This window comes from Setaria italica, chromosome IX (genome assembly GCF_000263155.2).
Source record: "Setaria italica strain Yugu1 chromosome IX, Setaria_italica_v2.0, whole genome shotgun sequence".
In the NCBI taxonomy this organism is placed as follows: Eukaryota; Viridiplantae; Streptophyta; class Magnoliopsida; order Poales; family Poaceae; genus Setaria; species Setaria italica.
The window spans coordinates 14300006-14318785 of NC_028458.1; the positions used below are offsets into that span (position 1 = coordinate 14300006).

The 18780-nt window shown below is 49.7% G+C and overlaps 1 protein-coding gene across 2 annotated transcripts; it reads right to left on the minus strand.

Moving 5' to 3' along the window:
- Positions 1 to 1547: 1547 nt before the first annotated feature.
- On the minus strand, positions 1548 to 6982 carry LOC101754988 (paramyosin). Of its 2 annotated transcripts, none has more exons than XM_004982616.4 (8): positions 6341 to 6982; positions 6052 to 6237; positions 5828 to 5947; positions 5630 to 5682; positions 5258 to 5393; positions 2890 to 4953; positions 2221 to 2348; positions 1548 to 2122 (listed from the first exon to the last, which is right to left on the minus strand). In XM_004982616.4, the coding sequence occupies exons 1-8, from the start codon at positions 6413 to 6415 to the stop codon at positions 1939 to 1941; spliced, it is 2946 nt and encodes a 981-aa protein (XP_004982673.1). In that variant the 5' UTR covers positions 6416 to 6982; the 3' UTR covers positions 1548 to 1938. The 2 variants fall into 2 exon arrangements, with proteins under 2 accessions (XP_004982673.1, XP_004982672.1); XM_004982615.4 differs by having other exon boundaries at positions 5258 to 5396; positions 6341 to 6980.
- Between the last annotated feature and the right edge of the window lie 11798 nt (positions 6983 to 18780).

The following is an 18780-nucleotide window of genomic DNA, read 5'->3' on the forward strand; positions in this document are numbered from 1 at the left end:
TAGAACCTGAAGATTTCACCAGCACAGGTTAGCAGGATGCCAGGCACAACAGTAGTAATGGCTGGGTTCGGACCTGCAAGTTACCTGTGGGCGTGAAGCCGCACCACCGAATGTTTATCATGGTTTGAAATACTACTAACCGCGCTTGCCACGCGGTGCTCGTCGTGTCCGGAAGCCTACCTATCAACAATTTCGACCTTGTTTGTATAACCGGTATGGCACAAAACAAGGCTTCATGCACGTGAAATTTTTCGGACTCCCGGATTATGCCGCGGCGCGGAAGCGAAACGGACGCGGTTAGCGCACGGGGCTGCTGGCCGGGGTGGGCCGGTGTGACCGTTGCGCGTGCCGCAAGGGGCTCCTACATGGATAAGCAATATGGTTTTAAAACCCATTAAACCCAACTAAAGTCAACATTACATTCAAACACTTTCTGAACATTACATTCAACCTTTTCTAAGAAATGAATCAACATTTAGAAATACTATATTCAACATTTTTCACCATCTATTTCAACATTTGAACAAAACAAAATTCAACATTTAGACAACCAACATTCAACACTCTAATTTTTCCTCGGCTTCTTCTTTGAGCATGGGGCCAACCGACGGCGGCGCTGCCTGGGGGTGGTGGCGGGGCACGCGCGGCCGGCGGTTTGGGGGCACCGTGCTCGGGGTGGCGACTCTCGTGATCGGAGGCGGGCGCGAGTTGGGCCGCCGGCGAGCTCCGGGGCAGCGGCGCGGGGCAGGGCGGGCGGCAGGGGAAGGCGGGGCAGGTAGTCATGGTTGAGGAGTGAAGATGCGTACGGCGAATATTATTGTGTGCACGAATCTCAAATAACACGCAGAAAGGGCCCTGCTCGGTGGGCTCCGTGTCGGCCTTTGTTGCTAGGTTTACGGCCCATACTCATTGCAGTGTGTAGAAGCAGCCCACTATGCCGGCATTATGGCCCATATTCACATGGAAATCTAAAAAAAAACTGCGTTGCTTTCGTCGTCCGAGATCAACAGGGGAAAGCTGTGTCATCTGGTGCAGGTAACCTACAGGCTACAGCACATTATTGATCCGGCTCAGGCAGAGGCCATGGCATGTCTGCAGGCTCTGTACTTCGCTTCGGCAGCAGGGATGAACCGTGTCGACCTAGAAACTGACTCGCAACTTGACAAGTTCCATCTAGGAGTTCTCTTCCGTGAGATCAAGTTCCAAATGTATGTTAATTTCACTGATGTTCGAGTTGTGTACACTCTCCGCCCCTGTAATACTGTAGCCCATCATCTGACCGGAGTAGGTGGACCGTTGATTTGACCTGATGAAGTGCCTTCTCATGTTCTCAAAAAAGAAAAGGTGCCTTCTCATGTATATAAACGTTTTAATGGATAATGGCTGCCGATTTGAAGTCAGCCTAAGTTAATGGAAACGCTTCCATGCTCAAAGAAAAAAGGAAGTCCACACTCATGATGTGTATTCTCGAAGAAGAGAAAAAACAAATCCACACTGATCAGTCAGGAACTTGGGAACATGATGCAGGCAAACGGAGAGACAGGGCCTTTCTGAGATCAAACTGTCACACCACTCTTTTCTTCTCATTTTCCTTTCCTTCACAAAGTCAGGAGACATCATGAAAATTATACAGCACAACACACTCTAGAGAGGGTAACACAGCTATTACAACTTATATTACTGCACACACACACACACCAATGGGGAACGAAGAAAACAAAAGAATATTATTGTCACGAGATCTACATGCTGTGTACTGTGACTCTGGACCGGCCACACCAGAGACACCCTGCTACCCGGGGTGCCTGGCTGCATGGCCTCCGCGAAGCCCTGGACTCTATGTCTTCCAGTCGCCCGCCTGTACAACGCCCTTTGGGTACCGTCTAAATCTTTGTAGCTACAATGTGAGTGAGCTCATCTGAGCGGCGGAGCCAGCTGTCACCGCAGGGAGTTCTTCAGCGACCGCACCGTCATCACGAGCTGCTGACGCTCGCCCTCCACCTCCGCGAACCGTAGGCTGATCTCGGAGTACCGCTCATGCAGCTCCTTCAGCTCCTCCTCCATCGCTTTGTTCCTCTCTTTCAGAGAGGTAAGCTCTTTTGATGACTGCTCAGCTGCATTCCTGAAATAGTTGAATCGTTGCCGATTCCAGGGCATGTGATGTGAGCCATGGATCATGTGTTTCCGAACTGAAACAGTATGTTCAGATGATAGCTGTACCTCATGTCTTGCCGGTTGCAGTTGCAGTCACCTTCTGCGCTCTGTCTGTTGGTGCCTGGCAAAGCAGTAGTGCTCCCAGTGGAGCCGGTATTGTGCTTGATGCGCTTATGATTAGTGTGTTGATTGTCCTGCAAAACACAGCACTTTGAGAAACTTTCTAGGCAACAAAGTATATTATTATGATCTATGCCATTCTATATAAAGGTGGAATAGCTCAATAATGTAAAGTAATAATATAGCATGTTCTCATCAGTGGGGACCTCTATTTGTAAAGCTGTTCCCCAGCCTATGATGACAAGGAGGCTGGTCCGCTGGTGGATAATAGAACTAAAGCAAATTTTGTCTTCCCATGTGCAAAAAGACAGGAATCATGAGAATTCTTCACATTACTTTTCATGTGTTTCCCAGTTTGCTCAGCCTACTGCTGACTTAAATACAGAAAGGAGGTTGCTGCTACTGGTTCAGATGAGTGGTCAGGAAGCAAATGTTCTACGAGTTACTTTTTCATGAGTTCCCATTAATTGTGTTTGGAGCACTGCAGTTGTTCACATCCAAATTATCATACGCCTTTTAGGTTATAGATATGTTCAAAAGAGTAGCATAAAAAAGTATTTCTACAGGCAAACCAAATAAATGAACCAAGTATATTCGCTTTGCAGAAAAATTTACCTTCACATCTGCATTTACACCGTTTGCCTTTGCACCTTCCCTCGTTTCAAGGGATCTCCTTAGCTTCAGAACCTGAGAAGCAAGGTTGTCTTTCTCAGACTCCTTCTTGGACAGCAAAGTTTTCAAGTTCTCACACTGGAGCTTCAATGACCCAATATCTATTTGCAGCTTTCCAATAGTTTCCTCCTTCTCATTCTTCAAACATTTTAAATTGTGCAGTTCCTCCAAATGCATCTTCACTTGGTCCTTGAGCAATGCAAGCTCTTTATTTAGCGAAGTAATCTCAGTAGTTTTGCCTTGCAATTGCATGTCCTTTTCACTAATTCCAGCTAACTCCTTATCTTTTTGTTCATTCTTTTCAAAGAGTTCATCTCTCTCACTGGATAGCTTGTCGATCTTTGCATTAAGTAGTTCGATTTCCTCTGACAGAGCATTCAACTTTGCCTCATCACATCTTTTTTGGTTCTGGAACTCGTCACTCTTGCTTTTGAGCTCCATCAGTAACCTGTCAATCTCCTTTGACTTGAAATCCACTAGGGTTATTAACTGTTGAACCTTAACCCGGTGCTGATCCTGAATTGATCCAAGATCCCCCTGGGCCTTTTGTAGTAACTCTTCTAACTGGCTCTTCTGCAACTGCAGCTCTGCAACTTCTTTTCTTGCTTGCACAAGGTGCCGTTCATTTGCATTGAAAGCCGAAGATACCTGCGAAGACAACACCTTGAATTCCTCCTGTAGCCGTTCTGCAGTAGTTGCATTGTTCCATCTTATCTTCCTTAGAGACTCCTCAGCTTTAATGGCCCGTTGCTCTTGTTCCACCTTTGCACTCATTATTTCCGCTATGTCTGACTCAAACTTTTTAGCCTGTGTCTGGAGTTCATTATCCAAGCTCTCAACATTGGCTTCAAGATCACTTATTATAGCCAAATGAGCTGAACACTCATATTGCATCCTTAGCTGTTCCCTCAGTTGTGTTTGCTCCAGCCTTGAAGATATGTCATGGTTCTCTTGCTTCAGAATCTCATAATCAAGTGCAAGTTGCTCCATTTGCATCTCCAGATCCTCACGATCTTTCTTGTACAACTCAATTTCATTGCTCAACTCCACAATCTTCTTCTCAAGCTCAGAGGTAGAAATGTCATCACGCTTCTTTGCTAGTGCATCCAGCATAAGCTCATCTTCCTTCTCTTGTTCGGAACTTGTTTCAGATAAGGCTATTTTGTGTCCAGAATTGTGCACATTTGACAGAGCATGCTCATATTCTGCCTCTTGTGGATCCTCATGTGTATCCTCTTGCAAAATGGAGATCTCTCTGTTCTTTTGCTCCACTAGCTCATCAAGATCTTTCACAGCCAGAAGCAGCTCAGAGTTGGATTCCTGCATCTTTTGCAGTTGTACACGAAGATCTGCATTTAGATTCTTCTCATGACTCAGCTCTTGCTTCAGTTCTTCAATCTGTGACCACGGGTCTTCCCCGTCCGAGAGCCGTTTACCTGAGCCATTTGAATCATGGATCATCTTCTTTGCCCCCCTGAGTCCTTCATTTTCTCTTCTGAGTGCATCCCTCTCCTCCCTCAGGCTACTCATCTCCTTGGAGAGATCTTGCCCACGCCGACTCTCCTTCACAATTTGCTTTCTGAGTGTCTGCAACTCCATATCTGAGACATCTAATTTCCTGGTTAAAGTGGCTATCTCACTTCTTAGCTTCTCCACATCATCTTCTTCCCCTCTTAACCTTGCCTCACCAGAATTGCTCGTTGACCCATCCGTGCTAGCATCAGGAGCTGAGCTTCCTGACCAGTCACCAGAACTGGTCAATGGGTTCCTCAGGGTGCCGTTATTGGCAAATGGAGAGAGGGCATTGCTATTATCCTGAAGAAATGTGTTTTGCATGCTTACACTGGTTTTGGGGGTATACCTCCCAGAACTTCCATCTGAACCCGAAACTGAGACGGCATCAAAGCTGCTGCCGTTGTGGAGATGGCCAACTGGGTCAACAGACATAGGTGTGTTTCTTCTTGATCGAAACCTCATCCCTGGAGGTTTTCTTATCAATAACCCATCCTGTACAAGGGAGATATCAACCATCCGAAGAACACAGGAAAAGTAAATCACATCTAACATGCCTTGTTCAGTTCTAAAATGTCCCCATCTACAGGCACAGAAAATTCAGATCTCAAACAAAAAGTGACATACAGCTAACTATCACTCAGATAAACGTATGCTCCCTTTGCCCCTTTTTATTTAGCAATCTTCTTTGTTTGCCAAAAGCCCTCTTTCTTAGCAATCACAAGATGAAACAAAGCAATGCAATGATGATGAATCGAAAGAGGAAAAGCTCTCAAGAACTCCCAAAAGCCCCACTTACTTGCACAGGACTCATCGCATCCGCAGCTGCTCTCGCCTTCTCGCTGTCCTCGTCCTCAAACCGGCTCAGCTGGTTCTGCAGCGTCGTCCTTCTCTGTGGCGTCTTCACCACCACTGGCGAAGCGTCACCGTTCTCACTGCTGCCACCCGGAGGACAACAACAATCAGCAACCAAGCTAATGCTTAAGGCTCAAACCACAATGCAGCGGCAATGACTATAAATCTGGTTGAGGTGGCTCAATCTCTAAGGCTCAAATAACAATGCAGCAGCGGCAATGGCCAAATCTGGCTGGGGGCGAGATGATCCTTAAAGCTCAAACAAACCACAATGTGGCAGAGATGTGTGCGTAGATTAATCCACCAGCCAACCCACCTCGCGTCGTCTCCACACCCACCGGCGCCACCCACCACCCGCTGGATGGTCACCTGTCACAGGAAGCGAAGCACCAGCAAGCATCAAAATCAAGAAACCGCGAGCACGTCGCCGTCACAGGTCACAAGAAAACGCCACGACCCTTTAAGGGAGGCGAGGCGAGGAAGAGGGAGAGGGGACAGAGATGGAGATGCTCACGTGCAGCAGCGCGCCGGGGCTGCCCTTGAGCGGGAGCGTCACCGCCGACGGCTTCAACGCGTCGGCGTACTCCGCCAGGTTCACCGTCGCCTCCCCCAGCAGCGCCGCCTTGCTCGATCCCTGCACCGACGGCATTGCCCGGGTCAAGATCGATAACGGAACCACCCCTCGCTGGCGGCTAATCACGAATTAGTTAGCGGCGGCGGCGGCGGCCGGTCGCTTACGGTCTCGTAGACGAGAAACTGGTAGATCTTGTCCTTGCCGGCGGCGAGTTTGGTGGCCTCCAAGATGGGGGCCGCCCACCGGCACGCGCCGTCGGCGACCTCCGCCGGCTCCGACCGCGCCGTCGGCCGGCCGGCGTCCTGCGGCGTCACCACCACCATCATCGCCTCCCACCCCAGCTCCGGCACCTGCAACACGAGAGAACCACCTACGTCACGCGTCAACAGAACAAAAATCGAATGCTCTGGTTCAGGCATAGAGAGGGAGGGAGTGAGGGAGCGCGAGCCGTGCCTGCGTGGCATGGAACTGCAGCTTGAACACGGCCTTGGCCTTGGCGCCGCCGCCGCGCCACCGCGACTTAAACATGTCGGCGCCGCCGCCGCCACGCTCGCTGGAACAGACTCTTGCAGGAACGGCTTCCGCTTCCTTGGCCTCGCCCGCCGCCCGGGGCTAGCTAGCAAAGCTAGCTACTCCGTCACGCCTCCGTCGGTGGCGGCATTGCAATGCCGCGCGCGGAAGGAGCCAGAGCCACCGGGCCGCGTGACGCCACCATGCTTGGCATCGCGGTGCGATGCGGTGGTGTGGGGTGCTGGTGGTTAGTTGGAGCGCGAAGACCACCACCGCCACCACATGGTGGCAGAGCGAGCATAGAGCGTGGGGGGAGGTGGGCGAGTGAGGCCACTGCAGCTGCGAGCGAAGCCGAGCACACAAGCAGCCGCCTTTGGGCAAAGGCACGCACGCAGCAGCAGCAAGGCCGAGGGGTCGAGGCAGTGGACACTAGATCTAGTGAGAGAAGAGAAGAAAACAGAGCTCAACTCATCAACTGAACTTTCTCTCTCAACAGCTCTGCTTTTCCTCTCCCTAGGTCTTGGCCCCTCTCTTTCTCTCTGATTTGGGGGTTTATGGGCCTAGAGAAAGTTCTGAGAGGCTATAAAACGGTGGTCAATTGTTTTTGGGGGGAAAAAGAGAAATGGAATTGATTTTTCTTGGGTACAGCTGGGGATGAGGGCGATTGGGGTCTGGTGGAGAAGTGATGGATTATAAAATCTGAGCCTCCGGCTGCTGCAGCGTTGCTGTGCGGCCTTGCTGGTGCGCGTACTAGACTACCAGTGCAGGGTGCGCCACCGTGCCGCGCCATGGCGTGAGCCTCACAACTGCAGCGGTGTTCCCCTGCCCCGCGGCCGTGTGGACCTGGCGATGCCGCGATGGCTGTTCCTCCGCTGCTTGGATGGATGCTGCATGTTGGATATTTCTATTATTTTTTTGGAGTTTCAGTATGTTGGATGCAGTACTTGGATTTGGATCCATGCCTGCCTGACTGCCTCCATGGACCATGGGGCATGTGGTGGTAGGAGCTTGCTTGAGACCAAAGTTTCTTACTAGTTACTAGTGGTTACTGAATGGTGTTTTTAGTTTTAAAAGAAAGAAGAGTGCAGATGTTTCAAAAAAAAAAAAGGGAATGAGTGCTGGTCAGCTGGAAGGCTCTGCTGATGTGAGATTGTGACGTTCAACATTTGGCTGAGTTCAGATACTGAAGTGCAAGAGTGGTGACCGCCGTATATCCATACTCAAGTAAACATGTGGAAAAAAAAAAGGCAACGGAAACAATCCGAAAGCTGTTCTAATCAACGAGTGTATAAAGCCAGCGGTAGATTAGATAACGATTGATACTACTGTGTACTGGTATGACTTGTTTAATATGGCGTGACGGTGTCGGTCAGCAAAATCCAAGAACCGATGACGTGAAGGGGTCGCTGGTAGTTTAAAGCTGTTCTTTTTACTAGAGTAGTAGAATTTTGTACGCATGCGGAGAGACTGGTCAAACTGAAACGGTTGCGGATAGTTCCAAATCCAAGTCAAAATATTTTCACATCAATATCCAAACGCGTACAAGCGAGCCGAACTTTCTCTATAAACCCACAAAGGGATGCCACGGCAATGCCAATGCCAATGCCAATGTACGCAAAATCTAGCTAGCCACACCACACAATCACGGTATGGCCATGCGCCAAGATTCGTGAGGCCATATGCTCAGACAACCTCGGTGGACAAATGGGGCAGGGCAACCACCGCTCTAACCCAAGCAACCATGCCCGCCTGGAGGCATGGAAACAGACACACCAGGCCATGCATGCATATGCAAGCGAAACAAGGGTGGAGTCGAGCAGGACGTTTTCAGGTGAGGCTACCCTTTTTGTCCATAGCGGCTACCCCTACGCAGCATGCGGCATGCTGCATCATCTGACGGCGAGGGTGTTGTCCCGGTCTTTGCAGGGAGGGAGACCGGAGCACGCGGCAGCCAGCGTCGTGGTGCCGGGGCCTTTGCGCACGTGGACGTGCAGGCCCTCGGCGCCCCTTTTCCTACGGTGCCTCGCGGTTACAACTTGGCATGGCACGCGCCGTGGTGTGGGGGTGGGGGCATCGGATCCTGGCAGGAGCCGTTCCGTCACATGATCTGCCTGTTCTCCGTGGACGTGGTACGCCGTACTACCCCCCCGACACGCGTATCCATCCAAAGGCAGGTGGTGGTAGCTACACGGATCGAACTGCTACGACGTACTACCGCTGGATTTGTCACGAGGACGGACTGACTGAATGATCGAGCACGAGCGGCGTTTTGGTTCTCTCTGATCTGGCAATGCATGGCATCAGCAAAAATATATAGGAGTACTACTGCTGTTTATTATGGGAGAGTTTTTGCTACGGCCCCGTGTAGTGTACAAGATCGGGTTTGTTTGAAATTCATGAATCGATTTTAAAGGACGTAAAAAAAACTCTGGGTTCTAAAGTCAAAATACATCTCTCCCACTCAATTTTACGTCGCTCGAACTTTTTAGTGCTTCCTCCGCTCACAAGTCACAAGCAAGTGGCAAACCGGTTCTCTATGGTGGAACCTACCATCAAAGTTGAAGTCCTCGACTCAGCATTGTTGTTTGCATTTCTCTAAATTTATTCTAGGATTTAACCAACGCTATTTTTTAGTGGTACGTGACGTGCCTGTCAACAACGAGACGCTAGTAGTGACTTCGTCAATCTTGAGGATTTGCCGGCTCAGTTTGTCGAGAATGCTCATAGAGGGTAAGGTTGCGTATGTGTGTTCATAGGGAAAAAAAAGTCACAAGCAAGCGATGTCTTGGTATGGATACGATTTCCACGACCACAATTTTGTCAAACCTTTTTTTATAAAGTATTTATAAAGCAAAGAAAACTATATTGCAACGAAAGTAGCCCTAGGTCATAATGATTTTGGTGATTAATGACAATATAGTCATTAGGACTAATGTGTTTGCAAGATGTACATTTTTTTATAGGTGTTTTATAGGTCCCAAGGATGAATTACAAAATCACCAAAATGAGAAGAAAAAGGAAAGACTTAGAAGAATTCTATGGCATCCAAATCCAAATATAGTGTTATTCTAAGGTTTACAAATGACGATAATGAAGACGGGACAAAGACACGCGAAGATTTGAAGCGAATCTTGCTGGAAATATGCATCAACATATTCCACTAATTCATACTCTGGGAATAGTAACTGTCACAATTCAATCGGTGACCACAGGCAGGGCCAAGGTAGGCGCGTGCATTGTTACCACCGATTCATACTCTGGTAACAGTCACCATCACCGATTCAATATGTGACCACAGGCAGAGCTAAGAGTATGCACTATTACCACCGATTCAGGCAGGGCCAAGAGTGTGCACTGTTACCACTGATTCATACTCTGGTAATAGTAACCGTCACCGATTCAGTCGGTGACCACAGGCAAGGCTAAGGTAGGCGCGTGTACTATTACCACCGATTCATACTCTGGTAATAGTAACCATCACCGAATCAGTCGGTGATCGCTAGCTTGGCTCAGATCGGCTCTGGAAGTTTTGGAGTATAATTGGGCCTCTCCGATTCATACAGTGGCTACAGTGGCAAGGCAGCGAATGAGTTGGTGATACGCAGAAAGTTACAACCGCTATATAACGGCTAGTTTCTTGACTTGAGGCTATAAATACCCCTTTGCCTGGCCATTTCATGTGAGAAGTTGTAGGCTTGGTTCTCACATACACACAAGTGCTCCATCCACCAAAGTGCTAAAGAGAAGATTAAGGCAATTAGCATAAGGCTTAGATCTTGATCAGTGCTAGTTTAGGCCTATTAGCACATTGCTTTAGGGTTTAGCCTAGAGTTAGGTGAGGTTTTCACACCTCCTTTGTATCGGTGCTTGCGCGCACCAAAAGTTGTAAATCCGGGCCTTGTAAGTCTTGTGAGACCCTCCAATCATGTTTGTGGAGTGGCCGCTAGTGCTTGTGAGAGGGAGGAGAGGCCCTCAGCATTTTGCCGAAGCTCTACCAAGTGAAGAGCGGCAAGGAGCATCCGGGAGAGGCTACACGGAGACCCACTTGCACGTGGGGAAGACCGGTCGGCTATCCTACGGAGTTACTTGACTGGGGAGTTTGCGCGGGCATTCCCTCTGAGAGAGGCTCCAACAACGAGGACTAGTGGAAACCTTTACTATCTGATGCCTCGGTAAAAATCATCGTGTCACCACGCTGGGAGTTTGCCTTCTCTACCTCATTTACCTTCCGCATTTCTTATTGCACTTACAGTTCCGTGTTTATCTTTCCTAGAATTGCCATGTGTAGTTCATAGGATTGGAACCTAGGGTGCAAAACTCTTTTGCGGTAGAGATAGCAACACATAGAAAAATCTAGTGCACATCTAGATAGAAATTGATATAGTTTTTATATGTGTTTGGAGTCTTAATTTTTAGAACACCTAATTCACCCCCTCTTATAGTGTCACAGTCCTTCATATACTTTCATGAAACTAAATGTCGAAACAATCTTACTCACATTGTTTTCGAACATCAAAACTCAAACACATGATAATTAATATGTGACTAATTAGAATGGTTGACTTCCTAACCCGAGGGGGATAATAGGTGCCAGAGATATTTGCCTTACTAAAATCTCACAGCTTGCTACTATCATATTCGCTGCAAACACGATAACCAATTACTCCCTTCTGTTCTAAATTCTTATGCATCTAGACATAAAGTATACCTAAGTACATAATAAAATTTATGAATCTAAAAAAATCAAAATGACCTATAATTAATTTGAGACAGATGGAGTATTATATAGAGTACTTGCCGTGAGAATATTATTATTTCTCCCTTTGCTGCTTATTTAGTCGTCGACATATGCTCGCCATTTCTTTCATTCATCTTCGGCTTTTCTCTGCCATCAGTTATCGTGTTCGTCCTTTCTTTCGTTCATCTAAGGGTAAAGGCTCGCCATTTCTCTGCCGTGCGCATGCTCCGTGTTTTGCACTCTTCCTTATTTCATGAAGAGCCACTATCGATATCCCCATGTCGTCTGACTTTCTGCGGTTCCGGAAAATCCGCGTATCTTTCCTCTCAATCATCCGCTCCCATTTCCCTCTCCTATCGAAAGCTGACTAGCGGGCCCTCCTCATCTTCTTTTTTAACAAATTGCGTTTCTGCGTCGTCTACCACTCGCACAGCTAGCCTACACGCGTCGGCGCATGGCTGATGACCACTAGCTAGTTTTTTTTTTAACTGCGAACAAAAAAAGAAAAAAGGTTGATCAGCTCACGGCGACTGATCGCGCCTTGGTAAACCAACCATTTGGCACTGGGATCTAGGTTAGGTTAGCGTGAGCGGATCAGACCAATCGCGAAAGGGGAAAGGAAGATCGAGCTGGCCCGTCCGTCGATCCAATCAGCAGGGAAATCCTGCTGCTGTCGCCTGCCCGTACAGGATTTGCTTCCCCCATTTCGTGCACGAAAAAAAAAGGAAGCTTGCGTTCCATGAGTCACTCGCTCGCAGGTGGGCCCGGCTACCTTTAAGGTGGTGAGCCGATCAAGCATCGAATGCATGATGCACTGGCTGAGAGCACTGTTACAGGGTACACTAATCACTGGTGACTAGCCGTTGAAGCGTCGCCGTGGTCGTGGGGCTCGCCTTTTTTTCCCGGTGGCCAGTGACCGGCACGGCGGCACCGGCCGGGCCACTGCACTGCGCTACCACTGCAGCGGCGGCTCGATCTCCATCTCCTGCCTGCCGCCGTTGATTCCCCGGTCGGTCCTGGCCGGCTCGTACATACGCAGCCTGTCTGCCTGCTGCTTGGTTGGTCTGCATTGATTTGGGCCGGGGTAAGGCTAACCAATTGCATGCAGCCATTGGTCCCAGCCGCCGGCCGTGATCGGTCATCTCCTCCAACCTCAGCTCGCACCCCTCTTCGTCTGGAGGCAAATCAATTCGAGTACTTGCTTGTCTGCTTTTAGCTCGAATCATTTTGGTAGGAGTTGTTTGAGAAAGTCTGATGATAGTAGTATCCTATTCTAGACGACGCCAAGAAATGTCTTTCTTTTTTTTTTGGTACCAACTCCCTGAAAACTTGGTGGATGGTGAGGCTTCTCTGAAACCGGCCAGGATGAAACCTCTCATGAGTTGAAGACTGCTGACGAGCTGTACGTCGCCGTTTGATGGCTGACTTTCATTGTTGTGCCATTTGTCTACTTTTCTGCAAATATCTGCTCCAAGAGATGTACACGTACGACGTACGTACCCCCTGTTCTACTTTACGCAGGAATGCACGGCGGGCCGGCCGGGGCAGCAGCGGCGACGGGGGCTCCACGGCATGCAGCCCCCGCTGGTCCAAGAGCGCAGCGCGATCAATAACCACCCCACCGCCGTCGCGTCACGCACCACGCGCCGCTTACCCCCGTGCCCGTGCACGGGCAAATGGGACGGAGCAGCCGGCAGCGTACGGTGGAGATCGATCGCGCGCACAGTGCATGGCAACTGGCATCGTCCGGTGGCTGGATGGTCCTGTGCTGGTCCGGGGTCCGGAGGGTAGGGCTGGCCGGTCGGCCCTGCTGAATAATTATGTTGCTGATTAAGGAGGAGGTTTAGGGTGATCATGCAGTGCTTTTGTGATAAAGGGTGTAGCTTCAGCCGTGCAGCGTACATGGATGGAACAAGAGTGAGCGGACAGCTGCGAGCCTCCCGGATCTGCTGGATTTGCTGATGAGGTGCCTCGACCGACAGTGGTCTCTGTCAACCAACATGCTCGCGTTGCCAAGTAGGCACGAACCCCATCGTGCTCGAGTGTCGTCATGCCTAACCACGCGACAGTGGCTCACCATCATATGAGAACAGAAGTACTTGCAAGAGCGCTCTCATTTGTGTGTTCGTCAAAGACAAAGAAGAGTGTGTGTGTGTGTGTGTCGACCGCATGAACGCCGCAGGGATGCAGAGCAGAACGTAGCGTAGCCTCTCCTTTTCGTTTCCGTTGGCCCTCTTTCCGCCATGTGATCGACCACCGGCGACCAGCACACTGCCTCCATCCATCCGCTTTGCGCCTTGGGTCCGCTGGGGCGTCGCCCTCGATCTTGTTAGCGAGGAGGTCGGGTTACTTGATGAAGAATCAAGGCACCTCGGCAGTCGCCGGCACGTCGGAAATGCCATGCCTCGGGCCTGCTGATACATGCCTCCGGTCTAATCTAATCTGATCCACAAGGAATCTTCACCTCACGGACCCAGACACCCAGTCAATCAACTGTTCTCTGTCCGGACAAGTCAGCGGCATTCTAAGCTCTTGGGGAGATTAACAAAAATATTCGATCATGCTCGATCTCAGAGCGACATACTAAAATAACTGCTCCAACTCAAGATCATTATACTGCACGTCAGTGACAGTTTACCCGGTCTCATCCTCTTTCATGGTAATCCTCTTTCATGGTAATCCTAAATGAGTAGTGCACCCCGTCACTAATCCTATGGTCCATAGCTTTGCTGCTGTTGGGATGTTGCACAGCCCGATAAAGATCGGTGTACTACTATATTCACTTTTCCCAAGGATGAAAGATTGATGCACCGTTCCACTTTTTATTGCTGCTAGCTTTGCTTGTTCCATTTGTTTTCCTTTTAGAAAATCGCAGTGGTTGACACTAACAGCTCCATAATGCGTAGTACTAGTAACAAAAGAATTCGACTTTTTTTCCCCAAGTGCACATGACTCATATCTGCTGATGCATAATGCGTAGTACTAGTAACAAAAGAATTCGAAGGCGCTGTTCGGCTGGTGCATGGCTGCTGCTCCCGCTATCTGCTGATGCGTGCTCTCTGCCGAGGCAGCCAGTCGAACAGAGTCCGTACCCGAACAAAAAGAAAGGCGGTAAAAGAAATAAAGGTCAGAGCGGTGGGCGTGGATTTTCCGGAATCTTTCATCGTTGGGTCCTGGCGTGTAGCAGGGGGCAGGCAGAGCAGGGTAGTTCGTTCCTGCCAGCCCAACGGTCACTTTTCCAACCGGCACCTAGTGAGATTATTGGAGTACTCTCTCTCTCGTTTTGGTTTTCTTTATTCTTTCGTGCATTTCATATTCTCGTGATTGTTATTTGGAAAAGGACGGTTCACCGACAATAATCCCTTCGCTTTGACAAACTCTGACGATCTGCGGTTGCCGGGGTAGGTGCAGGGATTGGATTCGGAAATAGCATGAGGACCGACAGAGACAGAAGGGTTTGTTTATCAGTAATTCAGTAGGCGTTTTATATGTTCGGTGATTACCTCAGGCCATTCTGACAGCTCCACTAATTAGAATGGAAGATTAGCTCATGGGGCACGCATGCATGCTTTTATTACCATCGATGAATGATGAACTAACAATTGCCCCAAATAAACTAGGACTCCCTGTTGAGATGCAATACTAAGGCCCCGTTTGGTAGAGCTTCGGCTTCTCATAAAATGGCTTCGGCTTCAGCTTCTTCGGTGGAGTGGCTTTTTTAGTGAAGCTGAAGCCGTTTTGCAAAACGTTTGGTAAAACGGCTTCTCAATGGCAATATATGTAATTTTATGATCACTTAATGCTTGGAGAGAGAGGAGAAGCCGGTGAAGCCACTTTTTTCGGCTTCTCCTCTCTAGTGTAAGCCGTTTTGCGGCTTCTCCTCGGCTTTGGTGGTGAAGCCGTTTTGAAATTGACCCTTTGGTAGGGCTTCATCAAAAGCCGGTGGAGAAGCACTTTGAAAAGCCCTACCAAACGGGGCCTAATTTTCTTTTTAGATGATCCTAAATCCTCTGATAACACCGTCGTCGCAACGGGATACTGTGACAACGGTGACCTTGTATACTGCAGGACTGAATCGATCGACCGAGGGGCATGCTCGATACAATGGCATCGTCGGCAGGCAAAGCATTGAAGCCCGTGCCTGAGCTGGCATCCCATTTATGGCTCTTCACCTCTGCATGAAATGCATCGAATTTGCATTGCCAGCGAACCAACGTTCACCTGCAGCGACCAGCCCACGCGGCCGTTCTGCAGCGTCCGCAGGAACTCAGGTTGGACCTGGACCCCCCGTCGCACACCTCCCACTTCCAGGTGGGCCCCTGTAGCGTGCAGCCGTGCAGGGCAGGTGATCTATCCATCCGTGTTTGGGCTCCTCCCTCCCTAACGAACATTGATCACACGAGACGAGGCAAAAAGGAAAGCATTATTGTGAGAGTCCAGGCTTGAGGCTAGTCACGCCTCCAGCGTTTTTTAATTCCTGCTCCCGTGCATTGTCCTCGTCCTGAGTTTTAGTTTCGGCACGTAGTCAACAAGTCATCCCAGCAGATCTGAATATGATTGTGCTGTACTGCGAGCTGCTCACGAAAACCAGTGACCAGCCGTGGACCGTGGTTTCCAGGCCAGGCCTGCAAGCCTCCATGTGGTTTCCCTTCCCGATCGGATCGGACGTGCCGCGCCGCCATGATGCCTTCGTGCCCTCCCCTGCTGTCTCCGGCCGCGCCTTGGGCTACGGCGCGCCACAGCTGTCTGCCACGTACGGGGCACGTACTCCACCTGCTCTCATCACCGGATCCCATCGCCACCGGGGCCTAGTAGTACGTAGTGCGATCTCGCAGCTGGAATTGTTGGATCGTGCGCCGACGCGGCGTGCCGGTGCCTGGCGGCAGTCAGCTCTCGGGGAATCATAAGCCTGCCGGACTTGCTGGCGTTTTCCCCTTTCCCGGCGGCGCGACGCCGTAAAAATTCCTTGAGCGTGCTGGCCCTAGAGACGACGGTGATCGAGGATGCGACGCGGCGGATCGGAACAGCCGCGAGTTTCCCCGGAAGAGAAATGCGGGCAGCTGCAACTCCGAACTGGTGACAAGATATAACACAGGTGTGCGCGCAACCTGCGTAATGATATAACTGGGTGAGGTCTGTTTCCGTTTCGGTTACTGTTATTTCGCTGGCTGCAACCTGCGTAGTGATCTCCTTCACCAAAAAGGCCATAGACAAAAAAGAAGGAAAGAGTAAGCACGCAGGGGGCCCTGACGGTTTCTTTCGCGAAAGTTGACAGTGAACCGCATCGATCGCTCCTTTTTTCAGCCTCAGAGCTCACTCTGTCAGAAGGTGACATGTTATTGTTGCTTGCTTTCATCAGCGATCAACCGATTCTCCATCCCAAATGGAGACCGCCGCGGGCTCCATTTACGCTCATAATCCCGGGGCTTAATTTCTCGCTTTTCCCCTCTCGCTGGAAAGTGTCATACATATGCTTTCTGCCAACATCGTCGGTCGTAGCACTAGCACCAGTCACTGACTTCTCAAGTTCTCAGTAGGACGTTGGTATCACAGTTGGTTAAGCCTAAGATGGCTGGAAGCATGAGCTACCGGCCAGGCCTGCTCTCTGATCGACCTGCCTGTGGACGCATTGTGCATGGGAATGTAGCCTTCAGAATCAAGAGAAATAAAAAAAAAGAGTGGAAAAACCTTCTCTCTCTCTTTTTTTTTCTTTTTATTGTTTATGTGTGTTGCTGCTTTATGCAGAGCTGCAGTTGATCTGCATGCTTAGCTTGCCTTCAAGGTACGAAACCGCTCACGCGCGCTGTCATGCGCAGGAAGCTTGCGGTTGGAGTTTTGCATGGTTCCAAGCAGAAGAAGAAAAAGGGGACGTTGGGCAATGAGAATGTATCTCCGCCTGCCTGCTTGCTCAGACGACATGTGTATGCCAGCCACTTGCTCGCCGTGGTGGTTTTCAGCTCACACGGCCCACTGCCTGTCGGAAGAACATCGCAGCGAGCAGCAGAGGGGACCGGTTAAAACTACAGAATGAAACTTCCTCTCTCTGTCTGAATTCTGAAACCTAGAGAGAGAAACAGGGTGGTGTGGTAGCAGTAGCATGTCTGGTAGTAATGTAACCTGCCGTTGCTGAAATCCCTTCCGTTTCAATGCTTCCAAGGTGTAAAGGTGAGTGGTGGTTGGACCTGGAGGCTGGAGCTAGTGTACACGCCCAACAGGAGATTTTCTGCTGTGGTACATGGCTTCGGCGTGGCTCAAAAGGTTAAAATTGGAGTGCAAGGAGAGTAGCTCGCTGATTGAAGTTTAAGTACTAACAACAGGGAATCAAGCCTTGACAAAGTTCGTTTGCATTGCTTGAACTGCAAGGGAAAAAGGTGTGTGAGGTATGAACAGTGCCGCGCGATCAAGAAGCTGCGTGCTACAACAGTTGCTCATCAGGAAAAGAAAAGCTTATGTAGATGGTACTCTAGTATGTTAAAGGGAGAAATTTAGAATTGTGCAGTGATGAGCCGTCAGTGCAGGAGACTGAACTTAGAAGGTATGATGACAGGCGCGCGCTGGAAAGAGCATGGATTCTTTGGAAGCCGTTGAGACTTGAGATTACAACGTTTCCAAAAGGAGGCTAAGATGTGTCATTGCGAGATGGTGATTACAACAACGTTTCCCTGAAAATGAAGTTTCTAGCTCACGGGAGATTTGGCCACATTTCCATCAACGAGCAGGTGAGGTCAGGCAACAAGTATCCGGACTTCTGGAGGAGAAACGCTGAAGCCCAGGCCGAGCCGGGTCGGTTGATCGAGACCGGGCCGCTGCATTCAAGGTCGGTTAGGTGGGGCGTCGCGGGCAGGGGAGGGCGCGGTCTCGAGTACGCATCGGTGTCGTTTCACTCTCGCCAGATGCCGCCCGATGACGAACGGGAGGGAACAAGAGCCGGAAAGACAAGAGGCAACAGCGCGCGCGCGCACGCACACAAAGAGGTGGTTTCGTCGTGGCGATGTGGAGGTGACGAGGTCCATTGATCAGGGGATTTGGCCTGTATCACGTCCGTAGCAGCGCATCATTATGCACGACTTTCGTATGTGGATCATGCGTGGTGTCGCCGTGCATTGAGTTTGATGGATGTACTACAGGGAGGAGAATGTGATGTTTCTCTCTAGTGGACAGTGACGGCAATTGAGACATTTGGAAGGTGGGAAAACAATGCCGTCTTTCGAATATACCATTTTGGCCCATCTTAGTATATAGCCCCATTGCCTTTTTGGTGTCAAGCAGAGGCCCATACATGATCGTTTTCTGGGCCCATACACTCGACAACAATTTCGTCGTCCTCACGTTGCTGCAGCAGTCAGTTCAGATCCACGCAAATATTTTTCTTTCCCCAAAAACAAAGTACACCCTATTTCTATGAACACCTCCAAAATACTAAAAGATTAATAAAGCCACTAGCCTTCCCTGGCTCCGGATAGTTGCAGCCGCAGATCTCCGTGCATCCTTCACAATATCATGCGCACCTCCGATCTCCGTGCATCTTGCATGGCCTCTCGCCACTCAATGATCACTTGCCGGGAGTTAAGAACTATATCTGCCAGCTCAATAGTCATGAAATCAGCATTTGAGGGAATCTCCTGGCACTTTTGCAATACGAGAG

What these genes read in the sequence shown, in the direction of transcription:
- LOC101754988 (XM_004982615.4), bottom strand. Translation starts at nt 6,415, where the DNA reads ATGTTTAAGTCGCGGTGGCGCGGCGGCGGCGCCAAGGCCAAGGCCGTG. An exon ending in TGCAGTTCCATGCCACGCAG is followed by an intron (nt 6,238 to 6,340) that starts GCACGGCTCGCG and finishes CTCGTGTTGCAG; the next exon opens with GTGCCGGAGCTGGGGTGGGA. An exon ending in AGTTTCTCGTCTACGAGACC is followed by an intron (nt 5,948 to 6,051) that starts GTAAGCGACCGG and finishes CCGTCGGTGCAG; the next exon opens with GGATCGAGCAAGGCGGCGCT.